At 44.2% G+C, this 27798-nt stretch overlaps 1 protein-coding gene across 23 annotated transcripts in view; it reads right to left on the bottom strand.

Moving 5' to 3' along the window:
• gramd1bb (GRAM domain containing 1Bb) overlaps positions 1-27798 on the bottom strand; it is a 59182-nt gene that overhangs the window by 23071 nt on the left and 8313 nt on the right. For 4 of the 23 annotated variants that reach the window (XM_057048569.1, XM_057048570.1, XM_057048574.1 and 1 more), the window contains exons 1-3: positions 17491-20252; positions 13745-13834; positions 11920-11946 (exon numbers count right to left, since the gene is read on the bottom strand). In XM_057048569.1, the coding sequence (XP_056904549.1) occupies positions 11920-11946; positions 13745-13834; positions 17491-17900 (527 nt within the window). In that variant the 5' untranslated portion in view covers positions 17901-20252. Of the gene's footprint in view, positions 1-2846; positions 3327-7162; positions 7207-9211; positions 10841-11919; positions 11947-13032; positions 13229-13744; positions 13835-17490; positions 20254-24413; positions 24642-27798 lie in introns of those variants that run through there. The other 19 variants (XM_057048586.1, XM_057048589.1, XM_057048588.1 and 16 more) reach the window with 15 other exon arrangements.

Here is a 27798-nt window from a genome sequence, read left to right as displayed (position 1 = left end):
CACTACAGATGTTTCCTGTGGACCCCCCGCCTGACCTGATCAGCCCTGAATCAAGTTTAACGTACCACTTCCTGCACCACTGGGAGCAGGACACACTTTTTATAGCTACTTCAATTAAACACTGGTTTAAATTCTTGCTCACCAGAGTCATTTGTGGTCTCAGTAGATCATCAAAAGGTGGCGAGAAAGGACAGGAAACAACTGGATTGAGTCCTTTGGCAATGTGGCGCTGTACTGAGACACAGCGAGCAGCATCAATCAGAGATGCAGCATGTAAACAGCACCTCTAGCTGCCATCTGCTTTCACCCTAAAATCTGCTGACATTTATAAAAATAGGTTTAGTTTTCAGAAATAAGATTTAAAAAAATAAACTGAGGGTGTTGAGGGTTGGGCTGGTGTAACATGATGGAACACAGGTTCTGATGAGGCTTTAGTAGTTAAATAGATATCCTGCTCAGGATGGTCCCTGAATGCAGTCATTAATGACGTCAGTGAGACCAAAGGGAACAGGAACCTTTGCTTTCAGAGCAGAGCTATTCTGAATGTACTGTACAGTAAATAAATCTTGTAATTACTCTGATTAATGGACAAATCAGCTGCTCACTTGTCCAAAAAAACTCCTTAACAGAAGCACAAACAATGTAAATATATACTTTATTCAGTCGCCAGAGCCTCATGACAGACAAACAGACAACCACACAGACAGACAGCCAGCCAGCCAGACAAACAGAGAAACCAGGGCCCACGTGCACTAAAAGTAAAGACACACACACGCGCGCTCATGCATGCGCTCTGTAACTGTCTTTCTGCCACAACAGGCTCGTCCACAGGGCCACGTGCACTGAGTAAGCCCCTGCTTTGGCCTGCTGTTAGTGCAAAGCTGTTTGCTGCTGTTGGCTGTGTGAGCACATCTGCGTCACCATAAGTGTGTGTGTGTGTGTGTGTGTGCACGCGTGTAGATTTGAGTCACACCAAATGTCATATCAAGAGCAAACACCCCTCACAGCGGACTGGCTGCCAAATCCAGAGCAATCTGACATTCACATGCACGTATTTAGGCACACATGCTCACCCCAGCACATGCTCAAATGTCATCAGGGCTGCCTTATTCCCATCACAGACTGGCTTGGAACCTTGGTTCCCCTCTCAGCAGATCATTAAAGATGCTTTAGTTGATTCACGATGTCTCTGGCTTTATTTTGATATTAATATTTCTGTGAAAATGAACCATTTTATCTGTGCTGCTCTGCCTACTGTGTTGTTTATTTCTTTATTTTTTGTTTTTGAAAGCATTTTCAGACTCAATATTTTGCACTAGTAAAAATCTATATGTTGTCACTCTAATATTTGAGGTCTAATTCTAATTTTAGACAGTTCATAACTCATAATGGGCATTTCTCTTTAACTGCACTGGAATCTGCTTCCCCAGTTTGTGATTGATCACAACACCATCAAACAACGTTTCTGTTACATCAGTCTGTGATTATTAAATATGATATTGCTATTGTTGCCATATGAAGCATTGAACAACAGCAGAAAATGAATGAGCTCAAGGCCATGTGTTTGCTAATGTAGGCAGATTCTAACAATTCTGACAGGTTCCAGATAGACCCTGAGCAGCGTTACTCTGCAAGACAGGACAGGATCTTATCATTGATTTTTCTTCCTCTGCACACTATAAACACACGCAGCTGAATGTTAATTTGAAGCCAAACACATGCTAACCAGTTGGCTCTGGGTGGAGAAACAGCTTATGTGCTGTTATGTAACCTGAGAGAACGTCGGGAAACGCTCAGCTACGTTAACGGACGCCGAAGGGACCGACGGCTATGGACAGGTGAACAAACCTGCGTGACAACGATCAGGACCGTTCTGTGGTGCAGCTCAGCACAATCATTGCGCCTGTCCAGTGTCCAATTGAGGCTTTAGAAAGGAACATTTACTGGCCAGGCTCAGCCTGAAGAACAGGTTCAAGACCCCTTTTGCTGAAAATCCCTGACTCATCTGTTTGGTTTGACTAAATTTTAAAATCTGTGTCGTTCTGTAACAATAACACATTTTCCAGTTTGACAACCAGGATTTTTGTTTTTAATGCATTGAAAAATGTGAAATTACTTGCTGCTGACTCACAATCTATCAAATACGCTTAAAAAAAGAACAGGGAGAGGGGAAGAGGTCCTGATGAAAGTGAAGAGGAAGGAAGTGGGACACACGTTGCCCAAACTGCTCTCCCTCTATTTTTCCCCTGCTGCAGTAATTCGTCTCTAAAAATATCAGGCAAGAGGGGGAGGAGCATCAACAAACACTGGGGGAGGATGAATGTATGGACGGATGCATGGATGGATGTTCCCAGACAGACAAATAAAGACAGAGAAACAGAGAGAGTGCAGAGCCACCTGCAGGTGGATCTGCTTGACCATGTGTGATGTGACGAAGGGGGAGAGGGGAAAAACAGGAAAACAAACTGGGAAGAGACGGCACGGAGCATGTGACCCATCTTTTCCAGGCAGCCACGTGAGTGGTTCTCCTCAGCTGCTCTGCTCACACTGATCCCGCCAGAGGGGAGCAGAGCGGGGTCGTCACGCACGCACGCACGCATGCACCAAAACATTAGACCCACTATGGCAAAAGCTTAGCACTGTCCTGAGCGAAGCTAGGCCCAGCTACAGACTAACATATGATTCATGTAGCACCATAAATCAGGTGGGTTGATCCAAAAATGAAACTGAAATGAAAAAAAAAAAAACCCAAACAAATCTGTATGAAGTGTGTGTTTTTCTGAGCAGACACGGCGGCATTAATACCTACAGGCTACATCCACCAGAGGAGGAGGGTAAATTCTTACCAGGTGAGCTTGAAGCCCTTCATTAGTATGGCGAGAGGCGGCTGATGTCCGAAGCATGTTGTGGGCGCCGTTGTGCCCCGTCACACCACTGCATGCTGACAAATGACCTGCCAGAGCCTCACCTCCCGCGCACGAGATGAGAGGATGCTGAGGCAGAAAGTGGAGCGGGACTATTGTCAGCGTTGCTCCCTCTCCCTCCCTCCCTCAATGCTACATTTCCGTGCCTGTATGGAGGTGCCGCAGTGCCGAGCAGTTGTGCCAGAAACTCGCACCTCTCTGGGGACTCCTCAGATCTCCAAAAGAGAGGGAGGAGGTGTGCTGCGGTGTTGTGCAGCAGCAGGGGCAGAAGAGCTGGACGTGGAGACGAAGGCTCGACCGGCTGCTGGCTGTTTGGTCTTTTATATCGATTCCCCCAAAGCTCCAGTCGGTGTGCTGAAAGTCAGTCTGGTGCTGCCTCAGCTCCTGCTGCAGATGAAAGCTGCACTTGCTGCGCTCACAGGGAGCAGGCGCAGGACTCCTCTCTCTCCCCCTCCTCCTCCTCCTCCTCCCGCCCTGCACCCTCCCTCCTGTACACCCTGTGCTCTTCCCTAGATGGCTCTCTTTCTCCATTTCTCTCTGAGATTAGCCAAGCAGGCAGAGCAGGAGTATAGCCTCTGGCCCAAACATCCTCTTTGTGATGACCCCACACCACCACCACCCCCACCCCTCCACGTCTACATATGAGAAGGGTATTAAGTGGGGGGGCCTGCTGTAGTTCCTTCCTCCTCTATTGGACTTCATCCCTAACAACTGTCAACAGCTAACCCAGTTAATCTCTTAATGCACTGATCGTTCTTGGGTGCTCCCCGTGTTCGAAGCTGTGTTGCGAATCAGCCTGATGGTGGAGATCAGCAGGAAATTGATCACACCACAGTGACCACAACTCTTCTCCTAACGCAGCATGATGATAAACGTGCTACAGCTGCTTGGGTCTCTCAGACCAACTTCAAAACTCAGATTAGTTTGAGAGGCACAAATAAACCTGTATTGCTATCGGATAAAAAATGCCTCCTGTTTTTATCTTTTTAGACCTGAGATTTTGACTCAAATTTTACTTCAAAAACAGAAATGCTAGAAGCGAGCACATCACCCCCCCTTCACCAGACTGTTGATTAGTTAGATTCCTGCAGCCACTCACACAGCTAAGCAGAGAAGCAGTGATCAAGGCTGCAAGGACAATCCATCACTTCATGCACTATTTATTTATTTATTTATTTATTATACTGTTGCATCTGTCTCCTCCACCTCAACCCACTCATTTATTTCAAGCTTTTTGGTTTAATACATTTTATGGAGACAAAGCAGACAGTACTGCCCTCCATGGTCATGGCCATTTTTTGTATGGAACTGTCACAGCCAGAAGGTCAAACCAGCCTGCTGTAGCTACACCAACACATGCCTGTCTTTAGCTGAGGGGCTTTTCCTGCCCACAGTACAGAAGAGCAATATGCTGTTTTAATGTAGCAAAAATATTAGCCTCATAATTCACTCCTTAAGAGTTTTATCGGTAAACAAAAAGCTGCATCAAGCTAATCTTAGCTACTGTGTCTTTGAAACTGTCCAATATTAACATGTGCACAGATGTAGCTTGACCAGGCAGTGTGGGGAGCTCAGAGGTTCACCAGGAATGTCAATAGTGATCAAAAACAGTGTGAGTGCAGGCCGCCGAGCAGAGGGCAACACAGTCTCCCTCTTTAATCTCCTTAAAGCCCCACATGTTCCACTGTACTCATCACCCAGCAGAACGACGGGTGCAAATCACCCTACCGGCACACACACACACACGCACGCACGCACGCACACACACACACGCACGCACGCACGCACACGCACACGCACACGCACGCACGCACGCACACACACACACACACACACACACACACACACACACACACAGCAGCTACTGTTTCCTTGCAAATATGTAGAAATGAGTCAATGCTTTTCAGCTGAGTCAGTGTATTTGGTAAAATATGTCTGTGGATTTGATATTTACGAAGACCGATTCATTTTACGAAACATTTGCTTCCGAAAGCTGAGCAGCAGTTTTAACGTTCCCTTGTGTTTTTGTGCCAGACAGATCAGCTGCCTTGTCGCTGAATTCGATTTTGTTTTGAATGGGAAAGAGATTGTAGACCGGAACAACAGCCTCTGAGTCACTCCTGCTTCACATGAACAGGCAGCCCATAAACACATCATGCTTACATAAATGAAGAAACGGAGGAGGAGCTCCAGGACGGTGCTGAATGGACAGCTCCTACACACACACACACACACACACACACACACACACACACACACACACACACGCACACATACAATACACACGCACACACACGTGTCAGTGAGATTTCGCACAAGAGCGCCCTCTGCTGACCCCTTCTGTTTAAATCCCAATCTTCATTTATTTTAGCACGATCACATTTGTTTCCTGAATGTGTCCTCAGTTTACTTCCTAAAAGAATGCATCCAAACAGGTTTCTGCTTCGAGTTTTTGTTTTTCTTGAACTACAATCTGGGCCAGTTTTTTTTGCTAATGCATTTCTAAGAATAGCACGAGTAGATAATCTGGATTAATTCCCCTCTACACTGCCTTTTGGGATTGGGTAGCATGGTGAGTGTCACTCTTTTATTCCGTGTGGTGGGTGTTTCCGCAGAAGAACACAGATTTTTTTTTTCTACTGGTGCTTCATGAACGAGTGAATCACTGTTCTCAGTCTGACCGGGGAAGCAAGTGGGAGGCGGATCATGTGATGCACTATGGCTCTTATCATATTAGGGCTTCATCAAGGCCACAGTGGTGAGACTGAAAGCAGGTTGGATTCACTACCCGCATTTCAGTCAACAGGCTTTCATATGTGAAAATTCTGGAAATCTAAAATAAAAATATGCATATAAACATAAAATAACAGGCTGGGAACATGAGTTTTCATTATTATGAAGGAGATAAAATAAAAATCATCTTTTTAAATGAAACATTTAGACACCCCCAGAGGCCAGAAGAGAAAACGTGACGTACAGGTCACAAACAAGTTATATGGCAACAACAAAGATCATTTAAGAGGAAAAATCTTCTTCACATTTGCACCAATGCTACAGATGTGCACTTGCATATCAATAATTTCATCAATACTGGTATTGAAGAAGTCTGGCTTGCTGACTGTGATCAACCTGCTTCCTACAGATTTCCAAGAGATTTACAGATTGCAGGACTGAGATCACATTGGTATGAAGCCCTTAGTGTGATCAGGATCTCCCACCACACCAGCAATCGATGTGGTGATCTCTCACATGACTGGCATGTTCTCATATGTTCCAGCCAAGAAGAGTTGTGGAGCAGCAGAGTGACAATCCATCACTGCAGGAGGGCTGAAATATTGATTGAGGACGGAAGCAGTGTGTCTCATTGCTGCCACGACCCCGAGCTCCTCTAAGGCAGAAGGACAATGGCAAGATCAGGTTCCGCTGATCTGGTCAAAGCCATGAACGGAGTCTGCTGACTAAGCCAGCCAAGCATCGGTGCTGCTACTGCATTAAAGGCTTCTACACATGTAAAGGCTCAACGGTAGACTCAAAAGCAGTTTTCTGCTCCAGGTGAAGCGATATTGACAATTGTTCAGGGACAGAAGCACCCAGACCAGCCCGCTGCCAATTATACAGATGTAAACAGGAAAGACATGATGCCAGAGAAATATATACTTTCCACCTGTTTACCACTGGTTGCTATGCCATTATCAGACACAAAGCCTTCAAGGATGCACTCAGGTTATTTTCAGCTTCGCCACAAAGTAGCAATCAGCCACCATGACTTTAGAGGAGTTTGCAAGTCTGAGGTCTTGGTGGCTGATTCATTAGTAGGAGAAAGGTGACGAGGACAAGAAAGACCACTGATGCTTGGAAGGAAGTTCTAGTGTTCTTATGTTTAACAACACGTCTGACGTGAGAAAGCCACATTTTTCAACTGCCCTTATAAAATGCATCGGCTAACTTTATTCTTTAACTAATGAATAAACTGAGCAACTGGGATCTCATGAAAAACTATGAAGCTCACACCAAGAAACTATGACTCTTCATACCAAGAACTAATGAATATTTATTTTTATTGTTCTATTTTATTCTGACAAATGGGAGCCCAGTTAGAGTCCTTTCGTGCCTTTGCTTTGCGGCTCTAATGCGACACCTGGTGGTGAAACGCTGCATGTTGTCCTGGTGTTTGGCTGAATCAGACTGTCAGAGGGGACCAAAGGTCGCTGCTCGTGTGGCGTGTTGAGTCGTCCTACCTGTGAGGCTTCCATATCAGTTTCTTCCACTTCTTTTGCTTGCCCTATCAGGTGGGAAGGTAGAGAAGAGTGAAACAAAAGGTTTTGAAATGATATATGTACTTTTGCCATGATGTAATAGTTCTAGTTGTAGTTGGGGTTATGATGATGTCTGATCAGCACGGTCACATAAGATAAATCTTGGTAGATCTAATAACATTTTTTGGGGGGTTAATAAACATTTACTTAGCTTGTTCATATTTTGAACCTGAGTTCAAATGATAATCGGACAGAGGTTTAGATACCAGGATGGTGAGCATTAAGAAAAGCTGTAGATAATTGAGTTTGCTGGCTGCAGTCTATTAATTCCAGCCAATTTTGCTGCCAGTGAGTCAATGCAGAGTGCCCACATGAATCACTGTGATCACAGGCCCTCAACCACTCCTCCATCTACTCAGTGCACCCATCTTGCTGTGGCCCCTGATAATAAATTTAACTCTCCAGTCGCAGCAGTTGCTATCCACTCTTTAACCCCTGACTGCACTTTCTAAAGATTATGCGGAGTTCGTGGCTCTCTGTGCAGCCGTTTTCTTCTATTTGCCTACTTTTTGACTCATTTCAGCAGTGTTGCTGTCTCCAGGATGCAGAAGAACATGGTGGATCATGTTCTTCTGATCACTAACACAGAGGAAGTCAATCTTGGACTTCACAGCTTCTGAGACTTGAAAAACAGACCTTCCATTAAATATAAGATAAATGTTCAAGTAAGGCAATTTGGCAGTGGGAATTGAATTTGACCAACTCATGAGGGTGAATCTGCAGACATAAACCCCTTGATGGAGCTGCACCTTCGCCATCTAACTTTGACATGACAGATGGATCTCCACCTACATCGCGTCCCTCCCAGGGAAAATAAAACAGCATATGCTGCCCTGCAGAGATGGAGAATGAATGAAGATGAGCAAAGGCCTTCTGACAAACACATGGATGACTCAGGTACAGCAGCATGGGGTAAGACATCTACTCTACATAAGAAGGGCCACATTAGGTGGACCTTGGACAAAAGACAAATGGATTGGAGCGTATCTTTACACCAGCAGATGTTGTCGTCATTTAAAACGATATTGGGAGACAAAGACTGGCCCAAATTTAGGTTAGTCCATTCCATGAAATGGCATGTGTGCCTGGCAGTGAGGCAGATGTCCTCCCAGCATGAAAACAAGACCTTGGACAGCAGCAGAGAGAGGGTGTGCCAGTGACAGAAGACAGAAGCACTGAATGAATCACAGTGACACACAGTCAATCCCTTCAAAGCTGATTCCATCCTAAACACAGTTCAATTGCCTCAACATTACACACCAGAACTGACAATGATTCAGTTAAAACTGACACATTTGACCACTTGTGTTGCTCCAGTCTTCTACAACACCCACTTTGAAGGTGACACACAATGAAATGTGGAATAAAGCAGCATCCCCACGACACTGTTTACCTTCCGAACGAGTGGACAGTAACGTCACTGCTGCATCGCAGACTTTTAGAGGAGACTTTTCTAAAGCCTTTGTCCTTCCTCGTGTCTGAACACTGGCAGCCTCTCACCCTGTGAGGGTGGCTGAAGGCGTGTTGGGGAGATGCTGTTAGGATGTGGAGGATCTTGTTTGTCAGAGTGTTGAGATGAAGTTGCTGTATCACCATCGACTGGTGCTGTACATCTAATCAACCTGTCACCTAATGGAGCAGAGATCAGTGGAAAATCCCTGATACTCAGAACAGCCCATAACCAGAGCTCCCTGAGTGCATCCATCACTGTCATGTGGTTCTGTTATTTGAAGGCTGTTATGTGTCTGGCCACATGCCCCAAAAATATAGATTAGATAATAATAATAATGTTACACCACATAATGGAATAAGACCCGAGCTCCATCAAAGGCAAGTGCATGTTCAACAGTATCACTGAAGCCTTTTAGTACCCAACTAGCTGAATATGCTGATTTGCAGGACTCCTCTTGTAGAAGCCATAAATCAAGCTCATGCATGCAGACTTCAAACTATGAAGACAAGGAAGCTGACCTTATGTTTGTGCATGGTGAACATGCAGGAATCATTCTGGCCTCTCTTCTGGCTCTCATGGCCTCCCCTCAGTCACTGTCCTCTTGGCAGGTTTTCAGTCATCCAGCATAATTTGCCATCGTTGCCAGACCTCATAGAAATTCTCCACAAGGCACATCCAAAATGTAGGTTGGAGGAAAATCAAATCAGCTATTTAGAGGCCTAAAATTATAACTGCAGAAGATAAAGACGTCATTTTTTTCTTGTTCAGCCGGACGCTGCAGCAAACTAGCGGCTGATATTCTGATATAAATGATCTGAAGCTTCTCTTCCATCGCCTGCATCGCCTCACATCTGCTTCAATGAGCCATGGGTGAGCAGTTGTATGGAGGAGGATGGGTCAAGGATGCTAGGGCTGTGATTGGCTGGTGGGCCGTGGTGTGTGTGTGGGGGGGAGGTCTCTGTGCTTCAGCTCTCTTCGAAGCTGGATGAGAGCGGCCCCTTCCTTCCCCTTCCAGCTCTATTGGCCTCCCTCCTCTCCTCTTTTTTCCACCTCGGCTCCTCCTCCAAATTCACGTCTGCAGGCTCTAAAAGCTGCAGGCACATCAACCAAAGCCCAGCACATCTGAGAGAGCAGCAAAAGCACCAATACGGGGACTGAACATAAATCAGCACACTGGGGGCCAGGACGTCACCAGTCCGTGACCTAAATAAAAAAATCTGCACAAACGCTTGAGAACAGCAGCCAGCCGAGTAGAAAGGTAGAACATGTTCTTTCCAGCAGTATATGCAGAATATGAGAGCTGGTTTTAACCACATCAGCATCCCTCAGCAGGGTCTCAAACTCATGACCATTGGGGACACAAAACCTGATATTTGTAAGTATAAATGTGTGAAGATTGATTGACCTCTGACTCGTGACCCCTGACCCAATCACCATGTATGGATGCAACAGCGAGTCAAAAGTTCCATTTTGATTATTTTGTGTTTTTTTTGTGAACATTGGTGACCACAAACTGTGCAGCCTCACCGCAAACACACGTGCCGTCCTCTGACGCTGCCTGGGTCGCGTCCCTGCCGCCCAGATGCAAACCAACGTCGTTGTTTTTGATGAATCTTTGTGAAAGTGTCGGAGCGCCAGATCATCAGCCTTTGTGCTTTGGTTTAAGTCAAAACCATCCAAAATAAAACTCGCTTCATTACATAACCACTGAAATGTCTGCCTTCGTTAGCTGAGGTGGCGCTGGCGTGCGTGCTCGGCTTAGCTTCCTACAGCGGAAGGCAAATTACTTAAAGGAGACGTGGAGGAGTCACAACGGGCCCCTGCTGGCAAACTCTGACTGGTGTGATTTAACTGGGATTGTGCACCAATCACATGAACAGTAAATGCAGACTCCGGCGTAACACGGATCTTAATCAAAATAATCACGTTAACTCTCTCGCATTACATCATTCGGCTGATTCTGACTGACCTGTCACCTTCCTTCCCTCTGCACAAAGTCAAGGGTGAGATCAACTTACGCTGATCTCCATCGCTGCCGGCTAATGCCTCAAACCAGAGATGGTGATCAATAAAGCAGACAGAGCAATGCAGACATTAGATCAGAGACAGACAGCAGGAAGTAGGTAGACCCAAGGACTGGAGGAGGCAGAACTGCATTATTCACCAAAGAGCTTCGGAACACTTCCATCCCACACACGGGGGGGCCCTAGGACAGCCTTCCATGCATTATTTACACTAGCATCAGCCTTGCATACTTGTGAATATATTAGCTGCTATAAGAAAACAGACGTGTGAGAATCCACACAGACGGATGATTCAAAGTGGCTCAAAGATTCAGGAAATTTCCACCTGGAATAGTTAGGAACATCATCCATCTCTGATCAAGACAAAATGGCAACACGGCCGGAACCAAGTGACGTACCTCCGACTCCAGTTTGTTTTGTGTGGATGTTTATGATGATGGAGAGATGAAAATTATTAAAAAAGAACCAAAAACCTCATGTGTTTGTCTCTGTGGTTGCATATTAGCAGAGTTTCAGTGGAACCGAATGTGACCTACGATTCACTCAGCTCACATGGGTGACCAGTCAAAGCATTCCACAGCACACACACACACACACACACACACACACACACACACACACACACACACACACAGAAAGTTGACCGACCAACAGCGCTACTACATAATTATCTCTGCGTGCACAAGAAAAACACAGAATCAAGCTGAGTTTTTCATGGGAATTGCATCAACACTTGCATCAAACACTCCGTGAGCTCAGAAATCGACTTACCTGTGTTGTTAAAGTCTCACCAAATCAGCATCCAGCTCAAAGTTTCATCAACAAAGTCAAGCAGGGGAAGCCGCTGATCACTCACCTGCAGCGTGTGCTGGTGTGTGAATCCACAGGACTAAAAGCACCACAGTTGTACAGCATCACAAAGACCTGTTTGTGCCTGATGTTGTTTGTCTACCAAACTCAGACAATAGCATTCCATGGCTTGCAAGTGTATTCACCGCCGAGCCGTGACAATGTGGAGCGTATTCAAACACCTTTAGCCCGGGAACAAAGCTGCGAATCTGTGGCACACACAGGTGGGCGGGTGGGCAGGCTGGGGCAACAGGGCTAGTCCCACTGTACGAGTGCTCCACCAGCACACAAGCAAAGGATGCAAGCTGAGACCTCTACAAGACAAGGAAGGAGCAGTGGGAAAGCGCACTTACCCGGTTTTGTTTGCTGCACTGTCAGACCTGCACAAGAGAGAACAGCAGAGGTGCTTACATCAGGTGCTGCACCTTTACTTTAGATGCTACTAAAAAGAGAAGAATTAACACTAGAAAGTATTCACTGGGTGCATTTCCACAGGTTAGATATTTTCCTCTAATAGCTGCTGGAACAATGCGCTACAGCAGGTACATCAGGAAGTACTACAGCAATGGTGAAACTTGTGAATAAAAGGCTAAAGTGGTGGCTGGAATTGTGTTTAGTGGGTGGCTCACTGGTGTGGTAATAAATGCTCTTTCAGATGAAGTTACAGAAAACAAACAAACCCCCAAAATCAACGGTTTGTCTTTGCACTGAAATCAGCTCAGCTGACATCTAAAACATCCAGGCCAAGACTTTTATCGAAAGAAGATTAGAACGAGTGACCTTCAACCTGTTACAGAATCATTTTGACCATGTTCACTTTAACTTCAGCGTATTTCCTGCTGTTCCCTACACCTTCACCATCAGGCATCACAACAATGCAGCAGATCACTCAGGCAGCAGACATCAGCAGGTGGTCCCAACCCTCTCTGAACACCTCAGGTCTTATACTGCTCACCATGTTACACCTGACTGACAGGAGCTGTCAGTGTACACAGCCTGATATGCTGTTCATGGAGGAGCCATAGTAAATAAGTGACAGAGGGACTAACTGATGGTTTTCTATCTGTTTTTAGGTTTTACAAATACAAACAATGCACTGCGTCATCTATACTGATGAGTCATATTTCACTGTCTCAGCACACACACACACGCACGCACACACTGTCATATTATATAACTCTCTCTGCAGCTTCAGCACAACCCGAGAGGAAAAACATGAAGATAAGCACAAACTCGTGGACCTTCTCAGGTCTCGGTTCCATCTGTGTCCGTTCATGAGCTCCGCTAAACTGGCAGAGGGATCTAAAATCTCAGCTAGTGCTGCAGATTAGCCGACAGCCTACGCGCCGTCACTTCGCCGAAGAAACGCAGCTGCCCAAAACACAAAAACAATGAGAAGGATGCAAAAAGAGAGGTGCAGAGAGGATGTGCTGGGAGTCCACAGGCAGAAATGCGGCTGGTTTTACCTGCAGAGGAGACATGACATTCCGTGCCCTCTAAAACTGGCTACAGAACGCTGCTCTCCCTGCAGCTGCTGCAGATGCTCCCCACTATCTACCGCAAGCACAGCACAGACAAGAGCAGCCAGAAATCCCATAGGTTTGACCGGCACCACTTCCCAATTCCAGCAAGAGCGGACAGTCAATGAGTCGAGCGCATGATGAGGGAGGGAGGGAGAGAGGAGAGAGAGAGAGAGAGGAGAGAGGGAGAGAGTCAGAGGAAGACAGAGGCAACAAAGTGGGTGTCTGCAACATACAGCAGCTTTGGCACATGAAGAGCAAGAAGAGGATGATTGGTTGAACAATGTGGTTGGATCACTAAATCATGTCAAACACACTCCCACACTGATGCACCAGTTGAACACAGAAGCCCAGCATCTGCAGCCTGGACAGAATTTCCCTTCAACGAATCTTTCTGTCAGACTGTTAGTTTTCTGAGCTCTTAACTCCTGACCTAGGAATTAGACTCAATAAACTATTGTCAGTAAGTTAATAGTATTTACATAGATTAGAAGAGAAAATCAATTGACTAAATGGCTAAAACTGCCATTTTAACAGGACCTGAGCCTGGTGGAAATGGCACAATCCTGCAGTTGGATTTTCAACTGTGTTCCCATCAGTCATGTGATGTAAAAGGAGTGGAAGCACAGAGTGAATCCTCTGCTCTGACAGCACTCACCTCCCCTCCCGTATTAATGGAGACAGGAAACGAGCGTTTTCATCTTCATGGCTGCTCTGCAGACTGCTTTGCTGGCTGCTTTGCTGGCTGCTGCGGGACACAAGAGAGGATGAGGGTGAACAATCTGTACGTTTCCCCACATGAAACGTTTGTTTCATTTGATGTCATCACGGCTGTAAACAACAGCAACGATTAACAGCTGATCAGTGTGAACGAGGTTCTTTTCAGATGTTTTCATCTTGCTGTACTTGCCCATTGTAAACACTAGAGGAGGCTATAAGACGAGGTCTCAACAAGATTTCGTGGTTGGTTGCAAATGCTGAACAGAAATATTCGCTGAGCACTAAAGAAAGAGTTCAACACCCTCAGGGATCTCTAATGAACAACTTAAAACATGTCTACTGGGATTAGATTGCTGTTATCTGGTAAAATTAAGCCTTTAATTTTGCAATTTTTGCACAATATTGATGGAAGGTGACTGACAGTGACAGCATTTCTGCCACAAATTTCTGGACAAAAAGTCTAAATTACAAATAATTCTGTGACTAACAGATACTTAACATTTGCCAGTAATGCCAGTGTTAAGATTTAATCAGAGACCAGTGGTAAACCTGTGACAGATATAAATATGCCAGGAATAAAACTACTTCTGCTTTAGTGAGAATTTCTGATGAAAATCTGCACAGCTGCTCCTTTAACCTCATATCACCTGAGCTAAGTTATAATCTAAGTCACATGTTGAAATGGCACCGCTCAGGTCATAGCAATCACCTTCCCTACAGGAGTTTGATTCAGATACAAAAATAATTCGATTCAACACTTTTTAAAAAGTGCACATATTTTAATAGTCAAAATGAACCTTACAGCGGAGAAAATGGGAAAAACCTTTTTATCCAGCAGCGTCTCCAGTGATGCATTTCGAACAAGTGGGAGTCTTATTAAAATGTCCTCCGGCACTTAGCTCTGTGAGAATTCTAGTGTGTGAAATATTTAGATGTTTGGATGAAAGCAGTGAGGCCTGGTGAAAGTTGCTGTTCAACATAGCCCTGCTTTTATCAGCCAGTAGAACAGTAGATTACACCGAGTCTCTGAAGCCTGCGACCATTAAAGAAGCTACAGTCTTACGCACATGTGTGGTCTGATGCAGATAACACAACGAAGGAGGGTGGGAACACCAGTGAAGAAAGCGATCCAGCTGTGAGCCGTCAATGGAACATCATATCCCAGTAAAGTGGATTTATCCCTCCCATCACAATTCGCAAGAGTTTTGAAATACAATTTTAAAAACCTCTTTGAATACTTACAGATCTGCTGTGAGCAGAAGAGACAATACTCACCACAAGCGTCCGAGGAAACATAAATGCTCTGTCATGTTTGGATATTAAGTGGACGACGAAGAAGGGCTTATTTCAAAGTACACTGGATTCCCAAACCAAAGTGGACTGTTCTGAACATGCCATGCAGAATGATAACGGTCTCTTCGGCCCAATGATTAAATGTTGAAGCACGGACAGGTTTTTAACCTGGACAGTTAAAATATTAAGGGGGAAGGATGGGAGGTAATTGGGTCAAAGTGCTGTCACCATGACAGCTAAAGGTAAAGGTCCAACTCTGACACTGGTTCTGTCTGACACCCATGAATGAATACATACTTTCCAAAACACAGACTTTCAGTTAATGTTATCCGAGGAACCAAGTTTGTTTCCATTCATCCATGCATCAGTCCAAATATCCCTCCATCCAGCTACAGACAGACAACCAGTGCACGCTCATACATATAAATATATAATATAAATATAATATAATATTCAATATAAAATTACCAGTTCACCCAGGACTGTGGATCCATTTGTTTCTCCTGAAAACTTGCTTGATAGAATCTACCACTGGCATTTCTGCATATTACAAAACTATGTGGAAAAAATATAGCTATTGAGAGGCTTTAATTTTGATATTCTGCTGAAATATTTATTTAATCATCTATTTCCTTAATGTAGGAAGTAGTGGTTTAGGCTAAAGTCCAAATGCTGAGCAACTTGATTGTTCCCCTCTTCTGGTAAATTATTTATCACGACTGCAGTGTGTACAACAATAGGTTGTTTTATGCCCAGATTGCTCTTATTTTTTTTAACTTAGCATCAGGTGAATGACAGAGCTTGACCACCAGGGGCGGTGTTAGGCCAGAACAAAATAGAACAAGCAACACAAAGAAAATCACAATCATTATATTGGAAAAAAGAATCCAAAACTGAAACTAAACTGATTAATTATTAAATTACAAAAGGGATGACTTTAGGCAAAAAGCAGGGTGGTCTTTCCTTTCACTACCAGCCGTTGAGCAATGAAACTAACCAGCAGTACATACAACAACTCCTACAAGTACTCATTTAGGTTGTAACAGAGTGAAAATGCACAAGATTTTGAAACAACCCTGCTAGACCTGAATAGGGTTTGTATACTTGCTGTCTCACTCTGCAGTTTTATAGCATATCCATTTGATTTTGCAAATACTACAAGAGCTTTTTTAAAAGGTCCACATCATGCCTGGAGGGGCGGCAGCACTGTACGCATGATGTGCTGGGAAATGACAGCATTTCACACTCAGGGATACTGTCAGGATATAGCACTCATGTCTCTGGAGGGATGGAATTCCTTTCAGAGGAAAACCACTGATGGATAAATGAGTAATGGGCCATGTTGTGTCTGCCATCTGTCAGCAGGGACATCTCACAAACAGGCCCCGTTCCCTCTCCTTGTCCTTGTTCTGCTTCTCAGATTGCAAATGTTGATTAAAATCATTCATCCGGCCAAATACAGACATCCTCAATAAAACGCAACTTAATAAAAGTCACAAAGGCGTCATTAATAGAACTGTAAAGCCTCCGCAGGCATTAATTTAAGAAGTTATGACAATTTGCAAGAATTGAAAACTTTGGCTTAATGTTTACTTTTGTTCTGTTAAAACATGAACATGTAAAGCGAAGAGTTTCAGCAAAAGTTCAGGTGAAACTTTGATTTCATTCCTGTCTAAGGTGGCTCGCCGGTCCCTGTGGAGCCAGTGCAGATGCTCTTACTGTGTGTTCAACCTTTTGAAAACGTTTTTGCAGTTTTGAAGAACTCCAAATACGAATACGAATTTGTCTGTAGCAAGAAATCAACATAATTAATCGTGAGCTTATTGCTGCATGTTATGGTGCTGTGTCGGTTCAAGCTGCTTTACTTTACTGACCCCATGACCTTTCCTCTGTTACCTTTGCCATCAAAATGCAACAATCAGAAAAGAAACACCACAGAGGTTGGAAATTATGTGACCCAGCTCACAAGTCCTTCTGACACCAGTCAAATGGCCCTACAGTCATTCTAAGCGGTCCAGAAACAGCCCTCTCACAATGCATCAAATCTACAAACAGATTGCGACTGCAGCAGATTTAGGCCTGTACAAATCACCTATGAAAAAATACCCCCAAACTGTTGTCAGTGGCTCAAAATTGGCTGCAAGTGTGTTAATGGTACTTTAAAACAAGCACTGCATTCAAAACAATCCAAAAAAAAAAATTCCCCCTAGGAGTCATCACTGCATAACTGACTAAAGGGACAGCAGAAAAGTAAAAGTCACCCCCCTATTTTTCCTCAAGCTAACAGGTAGGAACACATATATTAGAGCAGAGAGCAGAAGCCTTGATGCAGCATGGTGGTATTAGAGAGGCTGTAGATAGGAGAGGGGAATGTCGAGGGGCCATACCAACCTGCTGTCACTGCTCTGCTCCTTCTTCTCTCTGACCTTCAGCCACTTCCTCAACAGGAAACGCTTGCGTCGCGGAGAGGCACTGGGAGTGGAGCATCTAGACCAGGTAGAGGTGGCGTCTTCGTCGCTGGACGGCGTGATCTCGATGGAGGGCAGCTGCAGGTACTCCTTGGAAGCAGAGTGGGATCGGGCGGAAAGGTGACCTACATTCAGCCGATCACTTTCGCTCTCCTTCTCGCTGGGCACGTTCCTCATGCGTCGCATCTTGAAGCGTTTGCGGCGGAGTGTCGGAGTAGAGGAACTGGATCGCATGGATCCATCCGACACCGTGTTGCCTCCTCCGTCCGAGTACGCAGGGGCATCGCTTGGGACACTCACCTGAAGTGAAGGCGGCCTCAGAGTGTCAGTCATGGTCCTGACTAAAGACCTTGAACTAAACTGAGCAGTTACAGCAGAAACAGCTACTAAAATTGAGGAAGAATGCTGGAGTTGTGGACAGTCTCTTAACACTCTTTGCAGACCTGAAACAGCTCCCTGAATTTGGCTTGTTTGTTTTAAAGTCCTCCTGATCGAGCAGCCAATGGATTGACAGAATGGCTCAGAAGTCCTTAGAGCAGATATATCAGGGCTGACAAAGTCCTGCTGCCGCCCCGCTGCGGGTTGATATGTATCAGTTCAGTGGCTGGCTGATAGACTGTGAAGAGCAGCCTTGTGGCAGTAAACTCTGTTTCTCAAACTGGAGAGAAGATAGAGGAGGCTGGATTGGATAACAAAAAGGGCTTCTGTTCTGAGAGAAACGGATTAAACATGTATAAGGCCCGTCAGTGAGTGTAACCCAACTCCTTTGCTGCTTCTCACTGTGGACATGCAGAGCAAGTCACACACATTTGCTGGTGACCGTCAAAGGTGCCAAAACCATGACTTTAGTTCCTTTTTAAGGCTAAAAAGGAAGGCACCGCAGTTCCAGAGCAAAGCTGATGTTGTGAAAAGGCCGGGAGGGTCTGTTGTTAGTCAGGTTCATTACGTGGTGGCGGCCGTAGAGTCCAGCTTTTCTGTCTCCTCGCTGTTTAAGCCTACAGGTTAGAGGGAGGTGGGATAGGATTGCAATGTACAGGCAAAGCCGAGAATAATGAAGACCAGGATGAGCCGCGCGCATGCACACACACACACACGCACACACACACACACACACAGATCAAAAAGGCAGCCATCACGGCGAAGGTGATAACCAGGCAGCACAATTGGGATGAACACACATGCACACAGAGCTACATTCTTATCTGACAAACAGTGCCTACTCACCAGCATGCATCAGCCTGACTAGATCAACAACTTCCTTCCTTAAAAACACTGCAGAGCACCAACAACCTTTCAGCTCTTGGTCAGTTTGCACAAACAAAGTTGATTGAAGAGCTCTATTGATCACACCCTCTGTATTGAGACAGCCAACTGCTGAGAGGGGTTAAAGGCCACCAACAAAAACGAGTATGTACCACAATGAAGCATCCCACCTGGAAAGATTGTACTCAACCGTGCAAGAGTCGGATAGGCAGGAAGGAAAAAAAGAGCAATCTGAAAAGCAATGAAGTCAGATGAGATGAGCTGTGATGAAAAGCAGACAAACCATAAAGCCGACAGTAAACACAACGATCTGCATGACAACATGAAGCAGCTATACGATTTGGCAGCTTTATCCCAGAATTTTAGACACAAATCTAAGATTGTTGTTCTGACTGCCTTCATCTTCAGCTGTCAGGGTAGATTCAAAGCTCTCCTAGACAAGCACACTGGCTCTGTGAGAGAATTGAGCACGCTTGCTATGGAATTCAGAGCGGTGATAGATGTTGGGTGATTGTGTATGAGCTGAAAGCCCACATAAAGCCCCCAAAGGCAGCAAAAGCGTTGCATCGATGCTTGGTGATTACATCCTGCTGACTGTAATTACTGTTAGTATAAGACATAAAATACCGACTGGGCTATTCTATGACTGAAATAAATGCCCATCAGCAAAATAGTAGCTAACTAAATTAAAAAGGTAATTTGGCTGATATTCGCTTGGTTTAGCCATTTTCCATGTACAAAATGAGGAAGCTGCGAGAGGTTTCATGAGAGTCCACACAAAAAACCCACAAACACCCAAAGAAACATGTCCTCCAAACATGATTCTATAAATATAATGGATTCTATAGTAAAGAAATTCACATAAACAGTTGGTAAGAATTAAACTGATAGAAGAGGTCAGGCCTGTTTCAGCCTCAGCCAGGACAGAGGACTGAGGTCCCAGGTTAAAGCAGGAGGACGAGGAGAGAGGACTACCTGTTACACACGCTGCATCACTAAAGATTTTGTGTTGCTGCTCTTCACAACTTTGCAAAATAGGATGTTTGTGGTATTCTTAATCAACCATCATGAACCTTGACCCAACTGCTACATGAACCTCAACAGATGGTTATTTCCTGTTGCTGTATAACAGTTTGAGTTGTTGTTGTTGTTCTTCTTAGTAATCATGATTTAATATTGACAACAAATATTTGACATGTCTGAGCACTACAATATTTGCTAAGAAATGTTCCCCCACCTCTCCTGCTTTTGCATTTTAAATAATATGCAATGAATAATAACAGTAAAATCTATTGTGCTAGCTTTAATAAGATGTATGACACACTCGTAAAAGATGCAGCCAATAATAAAAACATTGCAGATGCACTGAATAATCCATCACGGTGCCATCTATTCCTGTTCCCTAAATTGTTGACCTCAGCAAAGACTCCCCCATCCCTCTCTCTCCCTCTCTCTCTCTCTCTCTCACACACACACACACACACACACCACACACACACACACACACACACACACACACAGAACACACACACACACACACACTGACCTAAAAGCTGAGTGTAACATTATGAATTACTCATAAGAAGACAACGGTTCCTGTTACCTTTTCACACATTCTAGCAGCTCCAGCTGGTGTCGTGGTGTCTCAGGACTCTGCTAATGTCATGTCAACCCATCCAAATTAATCATTATTTTGAGAGAGCCTTGATGAAACCCTGCTAGCTTTTTTTTAATCCACATTCGCAAGTCATTTATTGCCAGTTTTAGAGAAAGAAACACACAGCTGTGTAACCTTGTTCATCCTCAGGACCCAGATGGGCTAGCCAGCTTGTGTCTCAGCACCCTGTGCACTTTGCCATGCATCCATATGTGGAGTCACCAGATGGACCCACTGCTGAGAAGCTTTGCTATTACAGCTGAAGCTGTTTTCAGTTGCAGCGACGGTGACATTCGATCTCCTGTCGCGTCATTACTGACCATCAAAGTCCGTCTGTGTTCCGCCTTTGTTCTGTTTTGCTCTCGATCTCTGTGTAACTTCAAAGACTGACAACACATCAGGAAGGCTGGATAAAGTGCTTCATTAAATCAGCCGCCCCTGGGGATGGGGAGGTTGGGGTGAAAGGCCCTGACCAGGTGATGATAATGATGATGAAGGTGGTCACAAGTGTAAAAGGATTTAACGTCAGGACTGAAACTGGGGACTTGGGTCCTCTCCTCAACCTCTGAGCTGCTTCTGCCAGCTGTGCTAACATGGTAGCTGATCGGCACCTTAGCAGAGAGGAGGCAGGGCTGGAGTGATCCAGAACAACAAGACAAGAAGAATCTGCTGACCTCCACCATGAGGTAAAGAACCAGAACCAAAAAAGAGGTTCATTAATAAGTACATAGTCATTTACACACAGTGATGAAAGGAGCGGTGTCGTCTACTAAACCAGGAAGCTGAATCCCCAACTGTCACCTGCGACTTACAAGCTTCTGGTCTGTTGAAATTGAGGGGAACTGCGAAGCACCACATCCTGTTTTACTCCATATTGCAAATGGGAGATTCATCAACATCGGGTTGGCTGAAACAAGCAATAATTAATTATTAATTATTTAGCAGCAGACCAAGTCCTGTTTAATAGAGCAACATGTCATCAGTTAATGGTGGTTTAAGTTACTGATAATAAAACTGGCCAACACTCAGCACAAACCGGCCTCTAGGAAAACTTGAGCACATAGGGTAACAGAAGTGCATCCATTAATGAGCACTGGTACCAACGTGTCTTTGCTTTGGCCCACGTCTATAGAGACTCTGCACTGATCAAAAACCAAGCTTTCATTTCTTATTTAAACCCCTTCTTTCTAAAAATAGCTTTTTCATTGCTGTGAAAACGGGCAGAGTTCACTGTGCGCTAATACTAATATGTGGTGATTGCTTACAAAGATGGGAGAGAAGAACGTGATCCTGTTAATGCGTAGCAACATCAATGGCAAATCTGAAGGCATTTGCAGATTACAGAGTTACAGTTTTACTCATCTACACATTTCATCCTGTGAGTGTAATAAGAGAGAGCTGAAAAACATAGTTGTAGCTCAGCGATGGATCCCGTATTTTTACAATTAAATGCCAAAGAAATTGATGGGGACCCAGCTCTGTGGTACTGAATCACTAAAGGATAAAGATTCAGTCCATCAGCAGCTGCAATCTGTGTTCAACACAGTGTTTTATCAAATATACCCGATGGTTCTCATTGGACCAACACTTGGGAGCCATTTAGTGATGTTGGTTAATGGGGTGGTGACCGGATATTCCACCTGTATCTGTCTCACTAAACTGCTGCTATGATCTGATTCTGCAAATGAGAGCTGTGGGGTTACTGATGTTTCACTGTGTTACAGGCTGATATATTCTAGACCTGAAATAAAACTCAACTTTTAGGTATATCGCCTCGCTTCCAGACTCTAGATCAGGCCTGTGTTGCTGTCTGGGCTGTAAATAAAGCTAAACTCAGCAGGCGGTCTTATTTTGGGAGATCAGCAGATACAAGACTTCAATTAATGGAGGACACTGAAACTGGGACAGACTCTAAATCAAAGGACACCCCCACTACACATCCCTGGTGATTAACTCACAGAGCACCAACGTGCACTCCTTGGTGACCACTATAATCACACTTTTAAAAACCAAATAAATAAATGTGTGTTTTGTTCCTCTTTCAAAAATACTTAACTGAACGGCTAACTCTGTAGAAACATAATGACATAATGATGATAATGACAATGATAATATAAACATATGATCCACTATCATGCAAGTATGGTGGATTTAGCCAAGAACTCTTTGAAATAGTCAGAGAAAATTGAATTCACCACTAATCTTTGCAAAGGGACAGTTGAGTTGTGAAACAAGTGCGTGCAGCTCTGCTGTCTTTCTAACCAAAAGCTCATTTCCTGTGTGATTAAGGGCATTTTCCCAGGCTTGACAGCCACAAACAGCAGAGAAGACGGGTTGTCGGAAACTCTGTGAGGTGCATTCTAAGTGGTTATATTCTGGGAGAGGAAGGGAGGCCACTTGAGGTTTTTAACCCTTTAAAGCCGTTTGTATCATATTTGATACGCGAGATTCTGAGACGTCTCTTTTTTCTAAACCAAAATCAAGTGTAGCAGACCACTGTCCTCTCCAGAACCAACTCCAACACCACCCCGTAAAAGAGGCTGCAGTGTGCCTCTTGTGCTAAAAAGTGCTATGCAAAAAAAACAAAGAGAAAAATGTTGTTGTTCATGTTCTATATTGTCAAAATGTTATGGGCAAACTTTGTTTTTGTGTCTAAAGTTAACATAGTTGTGAGCTAAAAGTTGCCGAAATCGCCTAATGTATCATATTTGATACAAAAAAAATGTCATAAACAAAATTAAAAAAAAATTGGCATTTTGTTAAAAGGTTCAATAAACATCTCATTTCCAAAAAATTAGAATTTTCTAGCTATTTTTGGATGTGTCAGGCTTTATAGGGTTAAAATTAACCCTGTCTACTCAAGAAAACACACAGTAATATGAGAAAATAAGAGCATTGTGGAACAAACATCATGCAAACATTTGGTAAAAATCCTTCTGGGGATGAGCGAGATTATCAGGTTCCGCTCTGCAAGCAAGAGCGTTGATTTGATCAAAACTGCTAAATAAAGTGACTTTTACAGTTCGTCTTCAAATGTCTAATATCCATAAAGTCTGAAAGAAATGTATCAGACAAATATAACGACTCAAATAGACGGACAGAGCCAAACCCAAAAGAAACTTTTGTCAGTGAGGTCACTGCTGGACAGACACATGCCCCCAATCTGGTTCACATCTGAATCAGCTCAGCGTGATGGAAGCAAAAATGAAACCAAATGCAAGATTTAAAAAACAGTCCCTTCCCAGAGTGATCTGAATAAAAGCTCACGCGAGGGGATGGTTGAAGATCTGAGGCAGCGCTCAGGACCTGCTGTATGCTAAGGTGATTTTGGGATGGTTTCTTTTCAACTTTTCATTAGTGACCTGTTCAGAGCTACAGGTAGCTTTAGCTTGCTTTCTTAAATCAAACCACCGACATACTACCTTTAATCAATGTTTCAGGCCGAATTAATTTTTCATTTGTAAGCTGTCACAGGAAAAGTTTGAAGGTTTGTTCACTTCTTAAAGTGTGGACTCAAGGATGTCTGCTCAATCAGAAATGATCTTGTTATTAATGAGTACTCAGTACTGAGACACACACACACACACACACACACACACACACACACACACACACACACACACACACACACACACACACACAGCCAGTAGAGTCCTCTGTGACATCATTAGGAGAGTCTGATCCTGAGCAGACACATTGATGCTGCAGCAGCAACAGAGCAGCAGTAACAGCAGCAGCAGCTGTCTGGACCCAGACAGGAACAAACGCTGCCAGACATGAAGCAGGAAATCCCAGCAAACACATTCTGTCACATGGATATGTGGCACTTTTAGAGCCCCATACACTTTGTGATCAACTTTTGGTTGAACTGTGCAGCAGACTGAGATGACACCAGAAAAACAAAAAGTGCAACATGTGCTTGTTACCTTCACTTCCACCTGCCCATCTTCCACGCGGAGCAGGACTTTGCGGGCGGCTCGGGTCTGTGCTCACAGCTTGGACTCAGAGTCGGTCCGTGAGAGTCAAAGGAATGAGTGGCTTCTCAGGCGCCGGCCGAGAGGGAGCAGACCACTGAGCGGTGACCTATCAGGGTCTGACCACACACCACAATAAACTCCCCCATTTAACCTTTTAGTTGCTGCCCAAAACAGAGCTGCTTCACCGCAGCATTCATTTAAATCAGTGGTTAAATGAAAGCCAGGCATAACCACAGTGGCTGTGATGACTGTATGTTGCATATCATTTGCACTGTTGCACCAGGGCTACAGATGCCTGCCTGGGTGTTTAGGTCCAGCAGACTCTGTGGAGGCTGAGATCTTTCAGTGTGTGTAGTACGATAATGAAAACCATCTCTGGTCAGTGTTCTGGTTCACAGGACAGCAGCCAGTAACCCGAACCAACCAAGTTAACTTCTTAGGAAGGCTGGGGTCTGTTATTGGTTCACAACAGGACACCTGTGAATCTGTGGTGGATAGGAGGAAGATGTCTATCACTCATCCCTCATGGATAATCCACATCACCGTCTCCAACACAGACAGGCAAAGATTATGTTCACAACAATTACAGATGAAGATTGAAGTTATAGTGGAAGATCACATTATCTAACCCTGGCCCAACTGATCCGTTTGGGAGGAGAATGAGAAATGCTGTTAGGAGAGCAGGTGCTCTCGGAAGAGAGTTCTGATAGAGGTCAGGAGGCCGTTCCTGTTCTGATAGAGGTCAGGAGGCCGTTCCTGTTCTGACAGAGGTCAGGAGGTCGTTCCACTATTAAGCACGTTTGCAGGTGGCTTTGTCCGGTGCCGTTCATGTGTGGAACACAGCAGACCTCCAATGTGGCCTCCATCAAGATTGTTCAAGCATGAGGGAGCCGATCCAGCTGGTAGTCAGTAGGTCAGCATAAGTGACTTGAACTTAATGATGGCAGCTCCAGGTAGCCAGTGGAGCTCCATCATCAGTGAGGTGACCTGGGACCACTTGGGTTGGTTGAGACCAGACATGATGGGGGCATGTTGGGGCAGGAACAGCCTGATATTTCTGATGTTGAATAAAGGAAAGGGGCACAACTGGGAGACAAAGGTGATTTTTAATATAAGATAAAACTATGTCCTCATCTACTATTATTAGAATTAAAATGAAGACCCAAGCATTTCAGAGCACTGACTCCTCAGGTACATTAAGCTATAAAGTGCCATCTGCAGAAAAGTGAACATTGTGCTGCTGGTAGTAAAATAAAAGGTAGATAACAGAATGAAAGACCAAAACAATCAGCTGGTGAACCTGCATCTTTAGTAAAAGTGAGATTCTGTTTTAATTAAAAACATCCTGTTAGCAGCACACTTTCAACACTGAGCTGAGCAATGAACATGACCACGAGTCTCACAGACCATGAAACCCCAAACTTGAGAACAAAGATTTCAGGCTCAGAGAAAAGCAATGTGGGCTGCGTGTCTGTCTGAATGGGGTGATTAAACTGGATTTCCATCTTCCCTCTCAGAACGTGTCCTTGTGCGTGCGGCATGTCAAATGCTGCAGCCGGACAGAAACAACTCACTTCTTGGACTCAGCAGTCTCCGACAATGACTCTATTGATGGGGAAAAGACAAAAAAAGGCCAGCAGCTGAGCCAGAGACAGATCTGCAGTTATCCTGCTTACAATCAGCATTATTCACTGATACACAGTAGGGAAAATGGGCTGTGGGGAAGTCTGATGATTGCCCAGCTAATAGCATTAATTTAACTTTCAAATGTTTTTCTTTCAGACTTGTAATTCACGTTACAGCCAGTTTTTCAAACAGTAGCTCAATACAGTCTCAACGTTTCAGCAATATTTTTTCTATTCTTTCTTTCATAAATAATGTTTTCAATTTTACCCTCGCAGACAGAAAACAAGGTAAATTTTGACAAAAAAGACAGAAATACAGATGGACTATCGCATTCAGAATATTTAATCATGTTGACTGTTGCACAAACTTTTTTTTTTTGCATTTGGCCCAAGCAGACAGACAGTGTTGGCAGGAGTCTTAAGCTCGGACCTGTCTCAGGGTTTGTATCTCTAGAATCTCAGTCAGGTTTATAAGGTATGAATTAGTTTTTGATCTCCCGTGAGATACTCCCTCAAGGTGGAAGGAGAGTAGTTAACCGAGTCAATAATCAGCAGCTTTTACAATGATTCACTTTTCTCAGGGAATAAAAATGTCCTCCAACCAACAGCAGCACCTAATTCATGTTTCTAATATTCTCTCTATTTCTTCTCCTCTATTTTCACCACATATGTGATATCATCATCAGCCATATCTGCTTCATCTGTATTAAATGTACAGTGATGAAACATGTGTACATAAGAGTCATGCTTACAGTAACAAGGGGAAAAGTTGTAAAAGACACCAAAAAGGATCTTTGACCTGACCCTCTGCAAGCAGCATTTAATAAATGACTTAAAACGATGGCTTTAAAATGAGATTTCTCTGCATCTTTGAGATCATGGACATAATGTTGGTAAAAAGGAATGACTGTCTGCTGGGCAGGAGGAAAAGACCCTGAGAAACCATTCAACTATAACTGCTCCTTGAGAGGCTCTCCAGGCAATTCCAGGAGATTAGAACCTCACTGCAGGTGTGTGGATATTATGCGCTGTTGCTGAGTAAATCATGGCCCTAACTGCAGCATGTTACTGCCAACTGGGCAACTTTATATCAGCTCATACTGTAGATCCCTGCATCAGTCTCCTACTATCAGGCTCAGCACTCCCAAGATTGGACACACAGGTGTGGAGTTAGGATTTTGAGGAAATGCCAAACATCAGACAGATGCTGGGAGATTCTCAAGGCAAAACAGGTGAAAATCATAAGGATGGCAATCCAATCACACAGGTGGGAAGCTTGAAAGGAAGAGGAAGATAACACCATACTTAAAAAAAACAGGATGTGGGGAAGACAAGGACATAAAGCTGGAGGGAAGAGACTAACTGGTCCTGACACCTACAAAGAGGACCGAAGAATATTCTAAAGGTTCATGGCATTACCACTTTATTTATCCTCTGGTATTTTGTTTCAACCACAAAAAGGTGGCATTAGGAAATGATTCCATCATCAGTAAAGGTGTATTTGAAGGGTTTCATTTCTGTTATTTCACAAAAATGATCTTTTTTGTGTTGTAATGAGTAGAAGCAGATGGTCACATGGTTTTTAATGTTAAAGATGCATGCACTCATTATTTGCCCAGCACTGCTCAGCTCTAATGGTGGCTGTTGTTGTTGTAGTGCTTCAGCTGCATGATTAGCAGAATATATCTTACAAATTTTGGTGGTTGCTT

The sequence above is a fragment of the Takifugu flavidus genome, chromosome 12 (assembly GCF_003711565.1).
Source record: "Takifugu flavidus isolate HTHZ2018 chromosome 12, ASM371156v2, whole genome shotgun sequence".
Classification (NCBI taxonomy): Eukaryota; Metazoa; Chordata; class Actinopteri; order Tetraodontiformes; family Tetraodontidae; genus Takifugu; species Takifugu flavidus.
This window is presented reverse-complemented; position numbering and strand designations above follow the sequence as displayed.